The sequence below is a fragment of the Equus caballus genome, chromosome 5, assembly GCF_041296265.1.
Source record: "Equus caballus isolate H_3958 breed thoroughbred chromosome 5, TB-T2T, whole genome shotgun sequence".
In the NCBI taxonomy this organism is placed as follows: Eukaryota; Metazoa; Chordata; class Mammalia; order Perissodactyla; family Equidae; genus Equus; species Equus caballus.
Genome location: NC_091688.1, coordinates 65,602,481 through 65,621,950, shown reverse-complemented (window position 1 = coordinate 65,621,950; position 19,470 = coordinate 65,602,481). Strand labels below are relative to the sequence as shown.

Below are 19,470 nucleotides of genomic sequence, written 5' to 3'. Positions count from 1 at the left end.
CGGTTCATATCTGTAAATATAAATTGCAGAGAATGGAATCCTCAAGTGAGAAATTATTTCTTTCACGTTATCTTCTAGTTTCAGGCACCAGCTTTATATAATGATGTAAACTGCAGAAATCCCTGTTTGGTTATTTGTAAGAGCACTCTACTTTGTTGCACAGGTAAATGTGTATAGCTTTGTTAGGGAAGAGGCTATATATTTAATGTCCATTCAATGTTTTGGGAATCATCAATTGCTTGCTCTTGTTTGGTGCGGGAGTCACGTTTTGTTAAGTGCATCACAGCTGAGTTACAGAGCAGATGTGTGGTTTGTGTCTTTGTCCATATAATTTTCTGTTTAGACCAAATGAAAAATAGCTGAAAATAACATACCCTAATTTTTCCTGATGCATGCAGCTCCTCCAAAGTTTAATAGGATATGGCCGAATATTTCTTCCCTTGAGGTTTCTAACCCAAAACAAGGTAGGAGCATGTAAAATTCCTCCTGGTAGAAAATCCCACATGTTTAGGGGGAAAATCCCAGATACTATTTTTTAACACTATATAAGAACATTATCACGAATGCCGTGTCTTTGAAAGAATCATAATTTGAATATTTTTTCTAATATGAAGAGCATCCCAGAAATATTATAGTGAGAGATGTGGGAAAAAATTAGATGGCGTAGAGGTTAAAAGCACTTCGTGAAATTTACATTGAATGTCAGTCAGTCCCAAGAAAAGCCTAGAGTTCTGTTGCCATCACAGTGTGGAGTATAAAGAAGTCTTAAAAACTTGTGGGTGGCACAGGTATCCTTCCACTGTCTCCTTTTTTACTATTCTTAAGTAACTGGCTGGTAGGTCAGTTGTATTGAAGGTTGAGGAAAATACACAAAGGCAGTATTGAAACCCCTACAAGGTGTGTTTTCTTTTACTGTTGCTCCATATCGACTGACAGAAATTTGGATCTCTCTCTCTTTCTCTCACTCTCTTCCACGTCACAATATATTTTCTCTTTTGGGGCTTTCCCTCTTTTAATCCTTTATGAATTACTAACTATTTCTACCAGCATTAAGAACAACCTGCTTTCTATGTGTCCTTGGAGCAGTAATCATCTCATTAAAAGTAAATAAATAAGAGAGAGAGACTAACAGACAGCAGTGTGATTACACAAGAAGAAATAGAACTTTTAGAAACTGGGTAATAAAATTCATAAGATGCAGTGTAATGTTAAATTCACATTAATATCTAGCCTAGAGATATACATAGACATGTGTAAATAGGAGTTTATTTTAATAGAAAATTGTATCCTTTTGCCTTCTTTCTCAAAAAAAAAAAAAAAAAAACCGCACATCTTTGGCTTCCACCTTTCTTCGTTATATACAGGATGTTCCTTTGAAACTCTAATGAATACAGATGGAGGAGGAAATGAGCAAAAGGAGGAACCAGGAAATAGCTGCTAAGCAAAACAAAGTATATTAGCAATTTGTTGAGGAGTCAAATTGGAAGGGCTGCATTTTGAGTCCTTGATCAGAGTGATGAAATCAAGACTGTCCTAGATACATATATTACTAGCAAATAGAATTATCTTAATCATCTGCTCCAAATGAATTTCTTCAAGTTTCTGCATACGTATGTGGAAGAAGAAATACAGATCAAGCTCACCCCTATTAGTATAATTCTATGAGGATTCAGGAGAAGTTTAGTGACTTTATTCCTTGGCAAATTCAATGAGAGCATCTTCAGTGAAATGTCACTCAGTATTTCTCGTTGAATTTCATAGCTCAACAAATTATACAAGATAGGATCTAAGACTTAACACTTTTCAACAGTGAGTTTTGAGATGAACAAGATTATGCATTGTTCAGAACCTGAAACAGACCCATTTAATTGTTTTGCTGTGTTTTCTGTGTCACAGGACTAAATGCTTTCAGAAATATCTTTAGTTAATGCCAGTTGCACTTTTTTAGAATGTGGATAATGAGCTCAAATGAATTCATTTGAGAAGCAGTGCAGTTGAATAAAATGCTTGAACTTGAAATTTTAGCTAAAGGTGCACTTTCTCGCAGAGGCCAGTTCTGCGCAGCCATAATTTGTCTTGTCAACATCTGCAAAGAACATCAGGCTCTATCCTGTTTTTGCTGTTTTCACAAGCGCTTCTTCATGAATAAGTGGGAAAGAAATGGCAGGCAAACTTAGAGAGAAATGCTTGCCATTAACAAACTGACATCATCACAAAGGTAATAAATGTTGAGAAGAGGACAACATTTTTGAAAGGTAGACAGATTCAGGGTGACCCCAAGACTGAGATCCAGATGCCACTGAATGGTTGACCACGTGACTGTTCTGTGATGTCTAATCCATTCAACAAAAATAGCCTAACTTTATGTAGACAAGATGACAGTTACACAGAGAGAGTGACATGGTGAAATGAGGCAATGACATTGCCGAGTAGCTCAACAACACAACTACTATTTTAAGAGAGGGACAATAGGGAATCCTAATATCCATATTGTTACTGGAATAATCCTTGCATAACTGGATTCTTGATTTAAATGCTAATTCTTTTTGCCTCTGAAAATAAAGCTTCTAAACTTATTACTGACAATGTTAAACGATTTTCAGCCAAATACAAGACTTTGCGATTGAAACAAACTCCCAGAAACAACGGACACAAATAGTCTCTTCCTTTAGGGTTACTTTTCAAGTGGGTTGATGATAAGTTATTACAGTTTGAACGTTTCACTATTGTTTCTAATGTGCTGTTCATTCTTTTAAACCTATCCAGTTGCTCCCAAATTAGCTTTGTCAACAGTTTCTTCTGTTCAAGTTGCAAACCACAAGAGAGGTAGGAATTCTTGGATTCATACAGTGATTTCATGGTGTTATGTGTTGTGGAACATTGCACTGTATGAATCTGGAATATCTGTGCAGTGTACCCATCAGCTTATTGGTGAGGCATGTTGACTGGTACCAATCAATGCATCAGATAGTACTGAGAGTGTCATCTGTAAGAGAAATAAAAAGCTTCCCTCAGAAATTTGACCGCTGCAAATTAAAAATGCTGCAACATTTGTTTTCTGAAAGATTAATGTGTGAAGAAAACTTGTAACAGTTTAGGTTCCTGTTTAGAATATGAATGTTAGAGTATTAACATAGCTACTCATGTTCATTGAAAATAAGGAAACCCACTTACAGTGAGTTTCAAGGATGCTTTTCATGAGAACAGAATGGTGGGTCCCATGTATGGTACCCATTTGACTTTGTGACAAATAAAATACATTGGAATTTCTACTTTCAAACATTGTTCAGAATGAATTTGAGCAAATTCTAGTGAAGATCTGCACTAGGTTAGGTGTTGATTATGACCAGAAAATAATAGTTTTATTGCTTTCTTTAAGTGAAAGTGAGCAGTATCTCATCTGTGACTCGTGAACGGCCTATTCCAGCTAGCATCTGTCATTCACAGAATGATGATTTTTCAGGAAACATAAAGACTTCTATTTTTATTTCACCGTTTTCCTTTAAATGTCCTATGTGACAGGTGTGTCTTGTTTTCCACCCTTGACTGTTGGGGATATGGTCATTTTTTGTTGTTGTTGTTTGGCTTTTGGTTTTTGGGTTTTTTCCATGAAGCATCTCTTACAAAGAAATATATTTATTATGGAAATCTGAGTTTAGTTGACCCATTTGGTGAAAATGACCATAATAGCTTCCCTATTCCTTATTGAATAGAGTCAAATTATTTTCCAGATTTTAATCAACATTGAATTGGTCCTTCTGTCGCATATAGAGAAAAGGAGGAAACTGGTCAGAAGATGGGAAAAGGGAAACCAACAGTACTTAAACCATGTCTGGAACTTTCCTCACAATGTGCTTTTACATATCAAAAATTGACGGTGCCTTTCTGAGGGGAGTCCAGATGGATTTGAAATTTGGGGAACTAAGTTCTTTAAGAACAGAGCAGCCACAGGTCCATAGGGTATCAAGGCTATCTGGGCATGTGTGCATATCATAAGGTGGTCACTGAGGCCATAGTAGGGATGTCGTTCCTTATCTCTGATATGCAAATCTACTTAAAGAAACCAAGGAGGTGAAGGAGAAAGGAAGAAAGAGGGACCTTCATAAGGTCTCTCTCTTTTGTGTCGTGTCCAGCACACTGGATAGACAAAAGACCTCTTGACCTGGAATTTGATCCAGCTTTATTGAATCTCTAGTTTCTTGGGGTCATAACACAAATGAGATTCCAAAAGGAAGGCAGGAAGAAACCACCTAATGAAGTAGACTTACCGTAAAAACATCCACAGCATCATCAAATGATGTGTATGGAAGAGCTTCAAAAGCTACAAAAGGTTGCAAGATGGGGTTGGGGGAGGGGCAAAGCCCAGGAAAATGCTGCAGCATCTTCATTCCCGCCGCTGGGGTGGGTGGCCTTCTGAGACATGGTGACTCTAAGGCAGTAAAGGGAAAATGCTTTCTAGAATTCTAAGTCCTTCACCTTCTGTCTGTCTGAAGTCTTTTTCCAAAACCCTTTCTTTTTGAGTGACTAAAATAAATTTTCGCCAGCTTTCCTCATTTAGCAAAAAAAAAAAAAAAAAAAAAAATACTTGTGTCACATTCAGAGTACTTTATCTTATATTTACATAGGTAATGTAATAATATATTTACAGGCAACATGGCAAACAGTAGAAAAGAAGACACCAAAGAGAAATTTAACCCCCTCCTCTTCTTAACATTCCTTTTCTTCCACTCTCTTTCTCTCCAACCTTTTGTTTTCCTGTAACTCCTACTTGCCCAGGTCTTTCCAAGCCAGTCTCAGTCAGAAAGAACCTTTAAACCTCAGAAGGGGATCTTTCCTGATCTAGAAAGCCGACTTTGAACTCTCCCTCTTCTAAAACACTTGTAGCTTTTATTGCTCTTAACTGGCCCGTTACTAAGTATCATGTTATCAAAACTGCTTTATATGATGTAATATATGTCATAAGTGGGATTTTGTGCCCCAGCACACTTTTGGTTGTCACAGCTTTGGGGTTGCTACTGTATCTAGTGGGTAAAGGGACGCTTCTGAATCCTACAATATACAGAACAACAAAAAATTATTTGGCCCAAGATGTCATTAGTGCCAAGGTTGAGAAACCCTGCACTAGACTCTGCAAGACTGGGCTTCATGCACGTTGTCCACTGGTACAAGCTGGTTCTCAATAAATATGTGTTGCCAATGCTTGCCATGCCACACCATGAAAATGTGTTTTAGAGACCCTGTTAGTTTTGCATACACAACAGTAATTAAAACTTGTCTGAAAAAAGTATATATAATCTACAATGCGATTTAAGATCGAAAAACTATATAATATCACAGCAATTTTTGGAAACCTGCTTATTCCTGCCTAAACTGATCTGCGTAGACGTGTAGTCGACTTTCAGTTAAAATATAGTCATGTGCCGCTTAACGACGGAGGTGCATTCTGAGAACAGCATCATCTAGTGATTTTGTCATTGTGCAAACATCATAGTGTGTACTTAGACGAACCTGGATGGTATAGCCTACTACACAGCTAAGCTGTATGGCACTCCTAGTTATATGGGATCACTATTGTATATGTGGTGGGTCATTGACTGAAGCATCATTATGCAGCACATGACTGTAATCACTAACTCAGTTACATCTTGTGTGACTGTTATTTTTTAAAACTCTTTAATATATAGGATATAGCCAGACTCTCTTATGGAATTCAAATGGTGGAGGAGTGAATTTAAACATAACTTTCCTCCTTGTCTTTCTCTGTCTCCCAAGAGAAGGTGGCTCAGGATCACCATTGATTCAGTCTGCATTCATGTATTTACACTCAGAGTATGGCGGAGAAAATTTTTTTGAAATATACTTTTCAGATACTATAAACTCTACGAAAAAAAAAAAACAAGATTAGGAAACTGGGGGATTAGTGTGTTTGGGTGCAGGGCTGTTGTTTCAGATAGAGTGGTCACAGAATTTTCTTTGAGCAAAGATGTAAAAACAAAGTGAGGAAGCAAGTCATAGGAATGTCTGGATAAGGAGTATTCCAGACATAGGTAACAGCAAGTGCAAAGGCCCTAGGGAAGAACATGGCATGTTTACAGAGCAACAGGGAGTCAAGAGGAGAGTGATAGCAATGATCCCCCAGGGGAAGCCAGGGGCCAGATCAATTGTGAATGAATGAAACTCAAACTCTGTCGTTTATTCTAAATGAGATGAGAAAGCATTAGGATTATGAGCAAAGGGCTGTCATGACGGAACTTAAGTTTTGAAAGAGTCACTCTGACTGCTGTGTGGAGAAGAGACTCTCAAGGATGTAAGCCACACGAGCAGTTTGGGGACAACAGCAATACTCCAGATGCCTTTAACTAAGGATGAGATGGCGAGAGGTGGTGAGATTTAGAATGTATTTTAAAAACACACCCAAGAGGATCTGCTGATTGACTGGTTATCAGGGATCAGAAAAAGAGAGGTGTCAAGAACAGCTGCAGGAATTTTGAGCTAAGCAATTGGAGGATTGGCGTTGTCATTTTCTGGGATAGGCTGGGCCCCTGGGTGAGTAGCGGGTTTGGCAAGGTGACCTAAGAGCTCAGTTTTGAGTATGTTCAAGTTGAAATATCTATTAAACGTCCAAATGGAGACATTGAGAATGCGGTTGGTATATCAGTCTGGGTGAAGTCTCACTAACCAACTAGGGAGTTGGTCTGGGCTGGAAATAACTATTTTGGGAAGGTCAGCAAGTAGATGGTTTCTAAAGTCATGAGGCTGGGCAAAAAGCCCTGGCTCTAGGTGAGCCTAAAGAGCAAAGAGGTCCAAGGGCTAAGCCCTGAGAAAATTGAGGCGATAGGACAAAAAGCAAAAGAGAGGAAAAAAAAGGCAATGGTGGGTGGGGAAGGAGAGAGTGATGGCCCAGAAGCCCCCTGTTTCAGGAAGGGTTGCCAGGCAGGCCTGAAGGCCCTGTTGAGGTTTACAGTTATGAACTTAAAGTGAGATTTGTTTCAAAATGATTGGAGAAAAACTCCAGCCACATTTAGTTGCTGGGGTGTGGGCATGGGGAGGTGGAGAGTCCGATTTGACCAGGCCGAGGTTTTCCCAGGAGACTATGATTGGGGGTGGGGTTTGGGGGTAGAGAGATGAGTGTACATAAAAGGAAGTGATTATAAGGATGGACCATGGACTCTATACTTTGTAAAAAGGGAAGGGAGGAGATGGTCGGTCAGTGAATTGGAGGATCAAAGAATTATTGAGCTATTAATATCATCCCTTCAGGATCTTAATATGATAACTCAGCTCAAACTGTATCATTAATGGTCATTAATGGATTCTGTGCCTATGCAGAAAGACTAGTTATTAAAGGTGGTAAATTGACAGAATACTGAAAAATAATACAGTAGTTTAATAAGTACATTTGAAATGCCTTGCATTTATATAGTGTTCTCATGGTTTTTAAATCACTTTCAGAGATCTTTTTCTCATTTTATATTCTCAAATATATCATGGCCAGAGAAGACAGCTTTATCAGTCTCAGAAGAGTCTTAGAAGTGTTAAAAGAATCAAGTTACTGTTAGCCCACTTTCTAGATTATAGGAAATTTTAAATATCCACTTATCTTAAGAAATAAGTTTATATATTGTGCTTAACTGAGTATGATTTTAATATAATTATGTAGTTATTTACATAACTTATATTATTTAACTTTTTCCTATTGAAATTAATAAATTTGTTTTCAAAAAAGACCCAGAAACAGTTAATGTCATCACAGAAATATTTATTCTCATTAAGTCCAAAGAATAGTAGGTGACAAGTGTCACATTTGACGTGTCTGTGGAGATTCCTGGACTGGGTCTTGAAAGCGTTGAACTGGAATATCTACAGATATGTTTTTCTTTTCTTGGATGAAGCTCTGGCAGATGGAGCTCGGCATGTGGTTCTGGCCATTGGGCAGGTCTTACAGAATCCTTCAAATATCCACAAAGAAACCACGTGATGAAACTTTTCCAACATCCTTCTCTGTACTTTCCCACCTTCATGCCTTTGCACACTCGATTCCTTTCACCTGAAATGCTCATTCCCTCGTCTTTAAGAAAAAGATAATGATAAGCCCTAGATGTCCTCACGGAAGATTCAGTGTTGAGTCCAGTCTTCAGTTAGTTTTCCCTAACTCCTCTCCAGTTAAATGAATTTCTCCTTAGATCAGTTTGTGTCTCTATTTTGTTTTCTTAGGACATACTATTTTGTTTTCCAGTTACCTGAGCACATTTGTCTTGCCCACTACCCAAGCATCTTGACAACAAGGATTTCTATGTAAAGTAATTCCAAAAAGTTCCTAGGATGAATGTATGCGCATAAAAGAAGCTTTTGAAAAAAGCTGGATTAACGGTATTAGGGGCACCGAGGACCGACCTAGGATGGGGAACATGAAGAAGGGCAGCCACTAGGGGCCTCTTCCAGAGAGAGAGCGCCTGAGGCCTGCGCTGTGCATGCCCCTCCTCGGGGATCCAGGCAGCTCTGAAGAAGTCCTTGGGAAGCAGTTCAATTTGGGACTTGGGTCTCCTCCCTGCCACCACTACTCTGGGGTGGCTCCAGGCCAGAAAGATTCTCCCTGTTTCAAACCCTCAACCAAGGAAGGTTCTAGAGGTCTTTTAGGTTTCCTAGGGAGTCAGAAGTGTCAGCCTAAACAAGGTGTAACTCAGGGAGATATAGTGTATTGGGGTGAAATGCTTGTTGTTTCTTAAGAGAATTTAATTTGTTCATCTGTAATTCTATTGTTTCTGTTATTATTGTTATTACTATTATTATTATATTATTATTATTAATTTGGCATGACTTAACTACTAAATTTAGCCAGGTGCTTTCTTACTCCATCACCCACGTTGAAGTCCCAAGGTCCCCTTCTTGGGGCGCTCTCCTTCCCTCTCTGCTTCCTCCCCCTCCCCGTCCCCACCTCACCCCCAGGGCGCATATACACAGTGATGCAGCTAGACTGGCTGGGGGCAGACTGGCTTGCCTTTAGGAACCTCCCCTTCTTCTTGCCTTGCTTTTAAGCATCTGGTGTCCTCAAGGTGCTGACCCTGTTCCTGGTTAATCCTCCACTCTTCACCATTTCCAGTGTCCTCCTCTGCTTCTATCCAAATTTGATTTCATTCTGTCAGGACCTGGACCTCAACTCTACTGTAGTAACTGACTCTCCAATAAATGTATCACACCATTCTGATGAATAACAGCATGTTAATTAAAAAAGGAGGGCAGGGTATATTCAACCTTTCTTATTCTTCCTATTCTTTTTGACAACACTTATTCATTCTTACTCTGGTCATCAAATCCAGTACTTCCAAAATTTTAATCTAGGCCAAAAGAGTAACTCAGCACCTCACGTAGTGCCTGGCATATGGTAGACCAACCCAATAAGATATTTATTGGATAAATGAATGATGAATGAATGGGCTCAAATAGTGACTATGTTTGGCTTCCTAGTGGGATAAAATAAAAGCCAAACATTAATGAAAGGAATATTTTTGGACAAACAAGGTTTGCAGTATCATAGTTGACCTTCTTTATAAATGTCCAGCTAGGCCTCACCCTCATATTTTGAAAAGACAAATTAGATTCTCCAGCTAGTTGCCCCTCATAATTTTTTTTCTCTCTGATTTGATCATTATTGCTACCAATGCAATCTTAGTCTTTAGGACTTCTTTTAAAAAGATTGAATTAGATTGACAACTCCTTGCTTTGGTTGGGATGCAAAAGAGAAAATCTGGCCACTCTCCACCCTTCCCCACCTGCTCTTGTGACCTTGTCTACTTCTTATCACCATCACCCTTAAGCCTCAGAGGCACCCTCAACATTTTGGGGAGTCAAAGGAAACGAGAGCTGGGTGCACCGTAGCTTCCTAACCCTTCTGTAGCAGACTTAGCTTGAAACTTGGAAGAAAAGGAAACCATAAGAGCACTTTTTTTCATCCCAATAATCTCCCTGTTTTTCGTATTTTCTCTCCCACATAAAAAACATGCAGATTTGGCCTGATGAAAGGCTTACAAAAACTGCATTATTCTCTTTGCATTTGGAAAAACAAAAATAAAGAATTATTTGGTTGTCTAGATCCCTATTAAATTTGCCATGATTTTTTTGACACCCTAAGTTACTATCTTGACATAAATGATAGTGAGACGCTAAACAATGAGCCGTGGGTGATAAACTCAGGCCCTAGATGCTCACATACTTCCCTCCCTTTTTTTAAGACTGCAAGTATGAAGACAAAATGAGGGAAGTGATGCAAACACAGTAAACTTCTCAGTGTGCAAAAATTAGACTTTTGCATCAATGGAAACTGAGCCTTCCCAAATTTGAAAAGGTGTACACCTGCAAATGCTTCTGTTCATCCTGTCTGCCAAAAATGAACAATATCCCATCATGTTCTGAATGTCCAACCTTTCTATCCCGCTTGAAACAGATGCTCCTTCCATGCCAGTCACAGACATCCGCTGTTGCCATGTGTCATGTTGAATCACATATATGTAATGCCATTCCACCATCTTTTCTCCACTCTTCATTTTATCCAAGCATGTAGTGTGCTATTATTCAGCTACTGTATACACTCTGTATACATTTCTGTTCTTCCTTGCAAGATTGTGAATGCTTCGGCCACTCCAATCGATGCAGTTATATCGATCTGCTAAATACAGTCATTTGCGTGAGCTGTAAACACAACACTAGAGGGCAGCACTGTGAGTTATGCAGGCTGGGCTACTTCAGAAATGCTTCTGCACAGCTGGACGATGAGAATGTGTGCATAGGTCAGTTCCATTATAATTTCAGCTATTGTTTTGTGCCTTTCGAGTGATGGGGAGCTATTTAGGGTGGAGAGGCTGGTGATTTGCACCATGACTGAGCAAGAATGAACTTTCTCAATGGAGAAAACATCCTTGAGGTAGACTTAAAATTTACTTGTGTTGGTTGAAATCATAGTTGGGGGATATATCTTGAATCTTTCTGTTATTGTTGCTTCAAAGATGATGAGCTGAAAAATCATGTTTAGGAAATGAAGAATTTTCTTTCTATTTTTTCTTTCTTCCTTTATTTTATTTGATTATATATATATATGTTATTTTTTTGCATGAAATCTTAAAACCTGGTCATTTCAACCTGACCTTTAAGCCTTATGTTTTACATTCAACTTTCAAAATGTAAACTCACTGTGTGGGATTTGACTATAGATATGAGAAATTAGCATACGAACTCTTGCACATAATCCGTAATCAACAAATATTGACTTATTAAAAATACTACCATTTGGAATTGAAAGCCACTAGCACCCGGTGATGTAGTAGGTTTGCCTGAATTTCCACCTGTAGTAATGAAATTCTGTTTCCTGAATTTTTCTTATAGCCCCCCAAAAGAGAAACAATTTCTCAAAACTGTTCTCAGCAATTAATTCTTTTAGCCTCCAAGGTTCATGAGCCCTGGGAAACTGGGTCCATGGGATTGCCTTGAGCACTCTCCTCATCCCCCGAGACTACTGCTCATATGTACCAGAGAGAACCAGGAGCCCTTCCCATCCAAAAAGGCTTCTCCTACCTGTCTTTAAGAACGGGGATCCTGTCTTTAAGAAGGAAGGTGATGGAAAAATAAGAAACAATAAATGGAATTTCACTTCCTAATTTACTTTGAAGAATTGCATTTATTTGAAATCATGAAGGATACCTGTGTATCTGTTATCAAATCAATAGGTAACTGTATAGGCAACCAATTTCAAAGGTAGAATTTTTCACATACAGATTCATTTAAATAGAATACACAAGCTGAAAAGTGACAGGTGATCTTTTCAACAAAAAAGGAATCCAATTAATCTGCAATTCTGGGATCATTGTTCTCTGATTAGATTATCAAGGTCACAGAGGTACTCACCAAGTGTCACATAAAGTAGCCGCACAAGCTGTTTTGAATTCAATTGGGCCATGTATACATAATCCTGTTTCTGTCTACCATATGTTCTATTTTTCAAAGTGCTTCCTTATTTATAATTTGTGAATTAGTGGAGAAATCACTGGACTTAGAGGCCGGAGAGCTGGGTTCAAGTCCCAGTTTGGTATGTAATAGCTGTGGGCCTTAGGTAAGTGATTTGAGCCTCCTGGTCAAACTGGGATCCTATGGGATGCACAGGAAACACTTGGTAAACTGTAAACTGACTTGCAAATATGTTTTGTTTTTACTTAATCCTCATTAACACAACTGTGGGGTAAGTATTCTACTGATAATTTCCCCTCTTTTCTAGTTGTGAAAAGTAAGGCAAATTGACCCAAGTCACACAGCTTTAGCAAAGAGTTTCCTGACTTCAAAGCTTGTACATTGTCTCACAACCACCTTGACACAGTCAACAAAGCTAAGCTTGTCAGACTTTTCACTCCCGGTGTGCTTTTTGGATGACAGTAGCAATTCCACTATGAGTCTGTGAACAGAAGAAGTTCAATTGCCTTGATAACACTCAGTTACAAAGATTGCAGGATATTAATAAAAACCAAAAGACATGTGGCTGTTTGAATTTTGAATGCAGAGTTACATTTTGCTGAATGTCATTTGTAAAAATATATAAATGTCATATAAATGTAAATATGGAAACAGGAGAGAAAAGGTAAAATAAATAGGAACACAGGAATAAAAGTATCCTTTTTACAAAATACATAAGATTAAATTAAAGTGTTTTACAATATAAATTTCATATTATTTTAAATAAATCAAAGAAAAAGACCTTAAAAGAAAAGATTTTATTCCATAAAACTTCTCTTGGCAGGTAACGACAATATCCCAATATGTTTTACTCAGAGAATTCTATTCTCATGAAGTTTGACCTTTTCCAGTCCTTAAGTAATCTATGAACCACTACACTTTCTGTCCAGTTCTAAGAGATATGGACCTGTTGTAAACCCATATTTGGTTATCCACAGACAAGAAGATGTCTCATTCAGCTTTTGTCTTTTAAATCACATAAATTACAAATGAAATATGGAAGGTTTAATAGACATTTTTGTATTCATTTCTACTTAAAAAAATCAAGAGCGATTGTTTTCTCCATTTCTAGAAAGTTTGTTAATTAAAGTTATAACTCTTTGGGGAATTTTATTTTATTGCAGCAAACATATTTCTATTTAGTATTTTATACTCTTCCAACCGAGTGAAGTAATTGGTAAGCACAAAGATGAGAATTTTTAGGGACCATTAAAATTAGCTACAGTATCCTGCCACGTATGAAAATTCCTTAAATTCTTGCCCTTTTCCTGAGGGGTAAAATTGTTTTTAAAGAATGAACCGAAAAATTCAGCTAACTGATAGATGCTATGATCTATCTTTTGTCTTTAGTCTATACGTGCATACAATGAATCAGTAACAGTTTTCTGGAAGAGCTTTAGATTCTGCTTTTCCCACTTGACGGGCAAGGGCAGAGATATCAAAGCTGCCTGCACACCAGGCCAAGGCTGGAGTTTGCTCTCTCAGGGCCATTGGAAGCCTGTGGCTCCATTGCCAAGGTTTGCCCTAGGAGGCAGCATGAACCTCTTCACTATTTTTCACATTTAGACTCCCCAAAGGGCTTGAGGCAGGACTGAGAATTAAATTTGAGAGGTTACACCACAAGTAATTGAGAGTTAATTTTAATACCATTTTGTATAGAAAATACTAATAAAAATGAATGGATATATACCCAATTCACTTTTACAGAATTAGGCACTAATCTCGAAAATTTGGACTTCAGCTAAGTCTTGTCTAAATTGAACCAAAAAAAAAGGCACTTTCCCATTTCTTTAACAATTGGCAGTGAAATCCACCACCCTGGCTGTGAGGGAATAGCCCATATCTTTGACAAAATGTAGACTCTGTGTTGAAATAGATGTCTTAGACAATTTGCATCATTTTATATTATGGCAAATATAAAATGCAGGCTATTCTATGTTGCCACAGCGATTACTGCTTTGCGATTACTGGTGAATTTACCCATTTTCATACAATTTCCTAGCACAGCCATGTCTCCAAAGATGCATGTAATTACCCTGTATGATGCAGCAATTACATGAAGACAACATCCTTGCATGCGTCTGTTTCATGTAAACTCGGGCATTAAGCAGGAAGCTAGAGGATACGTGGTTCATGACCTTGAGTAATCACTGCTAATAACCCCTAGTAACGAGCTTGACATCAGAATGAAACTCAGGGCTCAGCAGTTGCTACTAAACATATCTCAAATTATGATGCACTGTTTTTTTATTCCCTTTGAAACCCAAGATTAGGTAATCAGAGATACTTTATATAGAGCAAAGCAAATACAAGACATTTTTAATACCTATAAATCAATTGTAGCAGAACTTTTTAATCAAACTTCCAAAAGCATTTCGTGTCGTTTTTTAGTCTCACAGTTCTTTTTCTTCCCAATGCCATGGAATAAATATAATTCTCCAAGGCCATCCTCACCACCCTAACGTCTGCCATTGACCACAGTCCCGTCAATAAGATTTTTCTAAAAACTCCTTGTATGTCGGGTGGTGTGTAGACCACACCCCTCCTTATCACTAAGCCAGCCAAGCAGGGAGCATTTTAGAGTTTATTTAGTTTTATTTTTACCTGTATATATCGCTATTAGTCATAAATCTTGGTTTCATAAGAATGTTGAAGTCAAAAAATGACTTAATCAGCATGAAATAAATAATTCTAATTTTTTGGAAGAAATTGTCTAATTAGTCCCTATGACAAAAACAGCGTCAAACCTCTGGGGATCTCTCTATAACCTTAAACCCTGCCTCTCCATTGCCAATCTAAAATGCTCAACTTGATGCTATTAAACCAAAGTTCTCAGGGCTTCTCTTGGTTGATTGATCGGTATGATTTTTTTTGTTTGTTTTTTAACAAGAAAACCTCTTTATGGGACCATTTAAAATAAAGGAAACTGAGAGACAGAGAGGCGCTGTAACTTGCCCGAGATTGTATAGTGGGGTAACAAGGAGAGAAACAGACCCACAAATTCCAAAAGCTGCAAAGTAGTTGTTGTTACCTTTTGAGCAAATGGAAGCCTAAGGAATTCCTTTTTCTGGTTCAGTCTTTGAGCAAACTAGAGCTTCAGAAGAAAAATATTCTGTATAAGAATGTGTGAGGACTCAAGAAAATATTCTATTTACTCTTTGTTACATAAAATTGTATTGTCCTGCCAGCAGACATTATAATGAAAAATATGTCTCAAATTATGTCTATGTTGAAATTACGATTACAAAATTTATTTTTCTTTCATGATTGGTAATCTAGGCTGCATAAAAGCTGTACTAACATGGCAGCAGATACACCAGCTAAAGGCTCATCACAAAATAGTATTTATATAAATAAGTTAAGGTGCTGTCCCAAATCGTAAAGTAAAATTGCCTTTGAATGAACAAAGTGCATTCATATTGCACTTTAAAAATATTCAGCGGTTCTCAAATATTGAGTATAACAGATAAGCCCATTTGAATAATTTAAAACAGATTTTACACTGATGCCATATTGATTTATCCTTAATATACAAACTTCTCATGGTGTTCATTAAACCATCTAAAAACGCCCTAACAAATGGAATCTCCATTATGATCTGTTAGCAGTGAAGAGCATGGTATCTTATTTCCTTGGAAGTTTTCAGTTGATTTCCTCCCATATCATAAAATGATATCATGGAAGGCTGAGCAAATAAATAAATGGACCTGAAATAGCCGTATTTGCCAAAGCGTTTCATTAGTGGACATCTTTCTTTAAGTAAGTGATACGTTTATGTAAGTGATGCTCCTGTGTTGATATCTATTAGCCACGCGGACTTGTCTCCAGCCTGTGTGTTGTCTTGTTTCTACAGAGTGTTATTGTAACCCTTTGGGCTCAGTCCATGATCGTTGTAATGGCTCAGGATTTTGTGAGTGTAAGACTGGAACGACAGGGCCTAAGTGTGATGAGTGTCTGCCGGGAAATTCCTGGCACTACGGCTGTCAACGTAAGTAACTCTGGGAGCTGCCCTCTGCCTGCTGCAGCATGGCTGATTCTGCTTGTCTAGGCCAGTGCGTGCAGCTTCTCAGAGCAGAAAAAGACCTAAACCGCTGACAAGCTTTAAAAGCTACTTAATGCCCCAGCCTATGTATAGGAGAGAGGGCAATCCATCAGCTGTCCAGCTGGCTTCTTTGAAGCCCATCTTCGTCCCCTGTGATGGCTGGAGCAACTTATGTTGAAATATTGTACGCAGATCCATGTACCTGGCCAGACCATAAATTAAGTGGCACAATAGGGACCCAGCTTGGAAATCTTCACCGCAAAATGAAGGGTGATGTGTATGTGGTTAATATATTTCTTGAACTGAAAGCTAGCCTGGAGCTCCAGAGTTCATAAATTAAATGATATCTACATAACTTATTACCACCCTTGCTATCATACCCATCGCTGAATCTTAACCAAAAACCTAAGGGTAATAAATCTAAGGGATATTTAAATTCCAGGGTAAAATAAAAGAGGAAAATCAATATTGATTTTAAGCCTCAGAGGTTAGGCACATGCAACGAGCCTTAGACGGATGTCATTTGGTTGAGCCTCATTTCTCTGAAGATTATCAGACCTTCTTAAAAGCTTGCCAAGGCAGGTGGCATGTCAGTGTATTCAGGGAACAGAAATTAAAAAATCTGAGCAGAAGCTTCCTTCTGTCATTCATAACCTTTTCTGCTTTTTAATTCTGCACTAACTTTCCATTCTCTCTATACACAGTCAGCTTACTAACATTACGGAGCCACCAGGCAAATCCTCTAGAGCGGGGCACTCCAATGGGAAATCGTGCAAGACACGTGTGTAACTTTAAGTGTTTTGTTGTCCACATTAAAAAAAGTGAAAACACATGGAAGAAGTTGATTTTAACAACTTATTTTATTTTACCCAAAATATCTAAAATATTAGCATTTCAACATACTGTTAACATCAAAATTTTGGATCTGTTTTGCATTTTTTCATACTGTCTTTGAAATCCGATGTGTGTTTTATACTTACAGAACATCTCAATTAGGACTAGCCATATTGCAAGGCTTAATAGCCACATACGTCTACCGTATTGGACAGCACAGCTCTAGAGGTTTTGCTGCTTACTTTTCACTTGAAAAAAATGTCAGCATGCAAGGACTGTCTAAAGCCAATTTCTGCCAGGGCTGTACAGAATATTTCACCTGCTACCTGTGGAATTTACAGTTATCTGGAAGCTACACTTTTACATAATGTAAAGCCAAAGTGAAATTGACTGCCATCCTAATGCCATGGGCGGCAATGAACTGTGGTGATAGGGTAAGAAATTTGGCACTGAGCAGGCCGGGATTAGAATGGGATCCAGGAGCATCTCCAACCATGCTGGAGAGGAGCATTAAAGGACAGTCAAATAGTCAGAAGTCAGGCAGCACACCTGCTCATAAGTTCTGGATAAGGTCATAGTTCAAAAAGTCTTACTTGCCATAGGTTTCCAGAAAGCACCTTAAGGGCCTGGATGCATTGGTGGATCCCAGAGATATGTAAGGAGCCTGGACGCAGAGGACAGGCATCAGTCCTGGGACATCTGAATATAGAGGCCCAGAGAAGGCCAGTAGTCAAGAGCAGAGAAGGAGGGGCAGACAGAGGAAGGGCCGAGACCAGCCCCGAGACTCAAGGGATAAGGACTTTGTAAAGAGACTTTGTAATTAAGACACACTTCTTAAAAAGAAAGTCATGCAAACTTCCTGATGCAGTAAGACCTAATGAATGAGTTCCTGGAGTGTAATCAGGGAAAGACATTGGAGAGGAAAATAAATTAATCTAGCCTTAGGGGAAATGCATCCCAAAAAGGGCCTGACTCAATTCTTCTGTGTTAATTATTGGAGTATTATAAAAAATGTCACCAAATTTTTCCTTCTGGAATTGGAAGACAGGATTTAAGTGTGGACCTACCACATGAGGTCAGTGCGATGTACAAAACCCTCTGTACCTTAGCTCCAGCACCTCGCATACTTGGTCTGTAGATCAAGAAATTACAGGAGTAAATGCTTTATTCTCTGGAGTATTTCTTGAGTACCTGCTATGAATAGGCATTAAGCTAATAGTAGAGGCTACAGGCGTGAAGAGAGAGAGCTGCCGTGAACATGTGGGCACAGAGTTCACAATCTGGAGTGAGAGGCTGACATACAACCCAACAATTATGCCAGAAGTAATTAGAACTAAGGAAGAGCTATGTACATGCTTTCAGTGAAGCCCAGATGGGAAGTACAACTTCCCAGAGAAGTGGCATTTGGCTGAGAACTGAAGGGTTAGTAGGAGCTTTCCAGGATGGACTTCTTGGGCAAAGGTGCATGAGCTAACACACTACGTTCCAGAAATGTCAAATAGTTTCGATATTACCGGAGGATAAGGGACATATGTGTGTGTGTGTGTGTGTGTGTCTGTGTGTTGGGAGGGACAGAAGATGTTGAGAAAGCAATTAGGGACCAGGTCATGTGGAATCTTGAACACCAAGCTAGAGAGTTCATTTCATCAGACAAGAGACATGGGAACCATCATACAGAAGAGCTATGGAATCCATCATATGGTTTTAAGCAGGGGAATGAAAGGATCAGATTTTGTTTTAGAAAGATTATTCTGGCTGCTCTGTACAGGAAGAACTGGAACAGAATGAGACTGAATTTGCTACATAAATTTGACATATTTCAAATACACCTTTTTTTTTTAAAGATTCACACCTGAGCTAACAACTGTTGCCAATCTTCTTTTTTTTCCTGCTTTTTTTCTCCCCAAATCTCCCCAGTACATAGTTGTATATTTTAGTTGTGGGTCCTTCTAGTTGTGGTATGTGGGATGCCACTTCAACATAGCCTGACGAGCAGTGCCATGTACCTGCCCAGGATCCAAACTGGCGAAACCCTGGGCAGCCGTAGGGGAGCGCACGAACTTAACCACTCGGCCACGGGGCAGGCCCCTCAAATACACCTTTGAGCATACAATAGTTTTATCTCACTCTGAAATCTTCTTTCCCTCCCTCAAAACCCCCACCCCCACAGGGCTGATATTCTATTAAAATATAGAAATTCTTCTGTCGGTTGGTAAATGGATAAAGATCCCTAAGTGCCTTTCCCTGGGATCTCTTAGAATGCCCCCAAGATCCAGCAACAACAGGGTGATACCTGGCCTAGCAGGGTGCCTCCAGCACCTGCTCCAGTATTATAGGAAGTATCCTTTCTAATCTGTTCATGCTTGTAGGTTGATAAATATTTATCATATCACTCCTGTGTCCACACACACATGAATGCATTTAAATATACGCCTCAATCAATCTCTCTCTTTCTCTCTCCTCCCCATCCCCCCCAACTCTGCTTACCCTAAGTTGAATCCATCCTTGGGTTGGCCACATTATCAGTGGCAGTGATATTAACCTGGCAACAAGAAACCAATACTAAGAAGAAAATCAGTGGTAGAGAGGGCTGACAATGA

At 38.8% G+C, this 19,470-nt stretch overlaps 1 protein-coding gene across 14 annotated transcripts in view; it reads left to right on the top strand.

Annotated features, from left to right (window-relative positions):
* NTNG1 (netrin G1) overlaps nt 1-19,470 on the top strand; it is a 310,207-nt gene that overhangs the window by 249,087 nt on the left and 41,650 nt on the right. For 3 of the 14 annotated variants that reach the window (XM_070267255.1, XM_070267254.1, XM_070267256.1), the window contains exons 6-8: nt 399-464; nt 2,767-2,826; nt 15,848-15,982. The exons of 3 other annotated variants lie outside the window; for them this stretch is intronic. In XM_070267255.1, the coding sequence (XP_070123356.1) occupies nt 399-464; nt 2,767-2,826; nt 15,848-15,982 (261 nt within the window). Of the gene's footprint in view, nt 1-398; nt 465-2,766; nt 2,827-10,616; nt 10,947-15,847; nt 15,983-19,470 lie in introns of those variants that run through there. 8 more of the 14 variants (XM_070267252.1, XM_023641528.2, XM_070267253.1 and 5 more) reach the window with 5 other exon arrangements.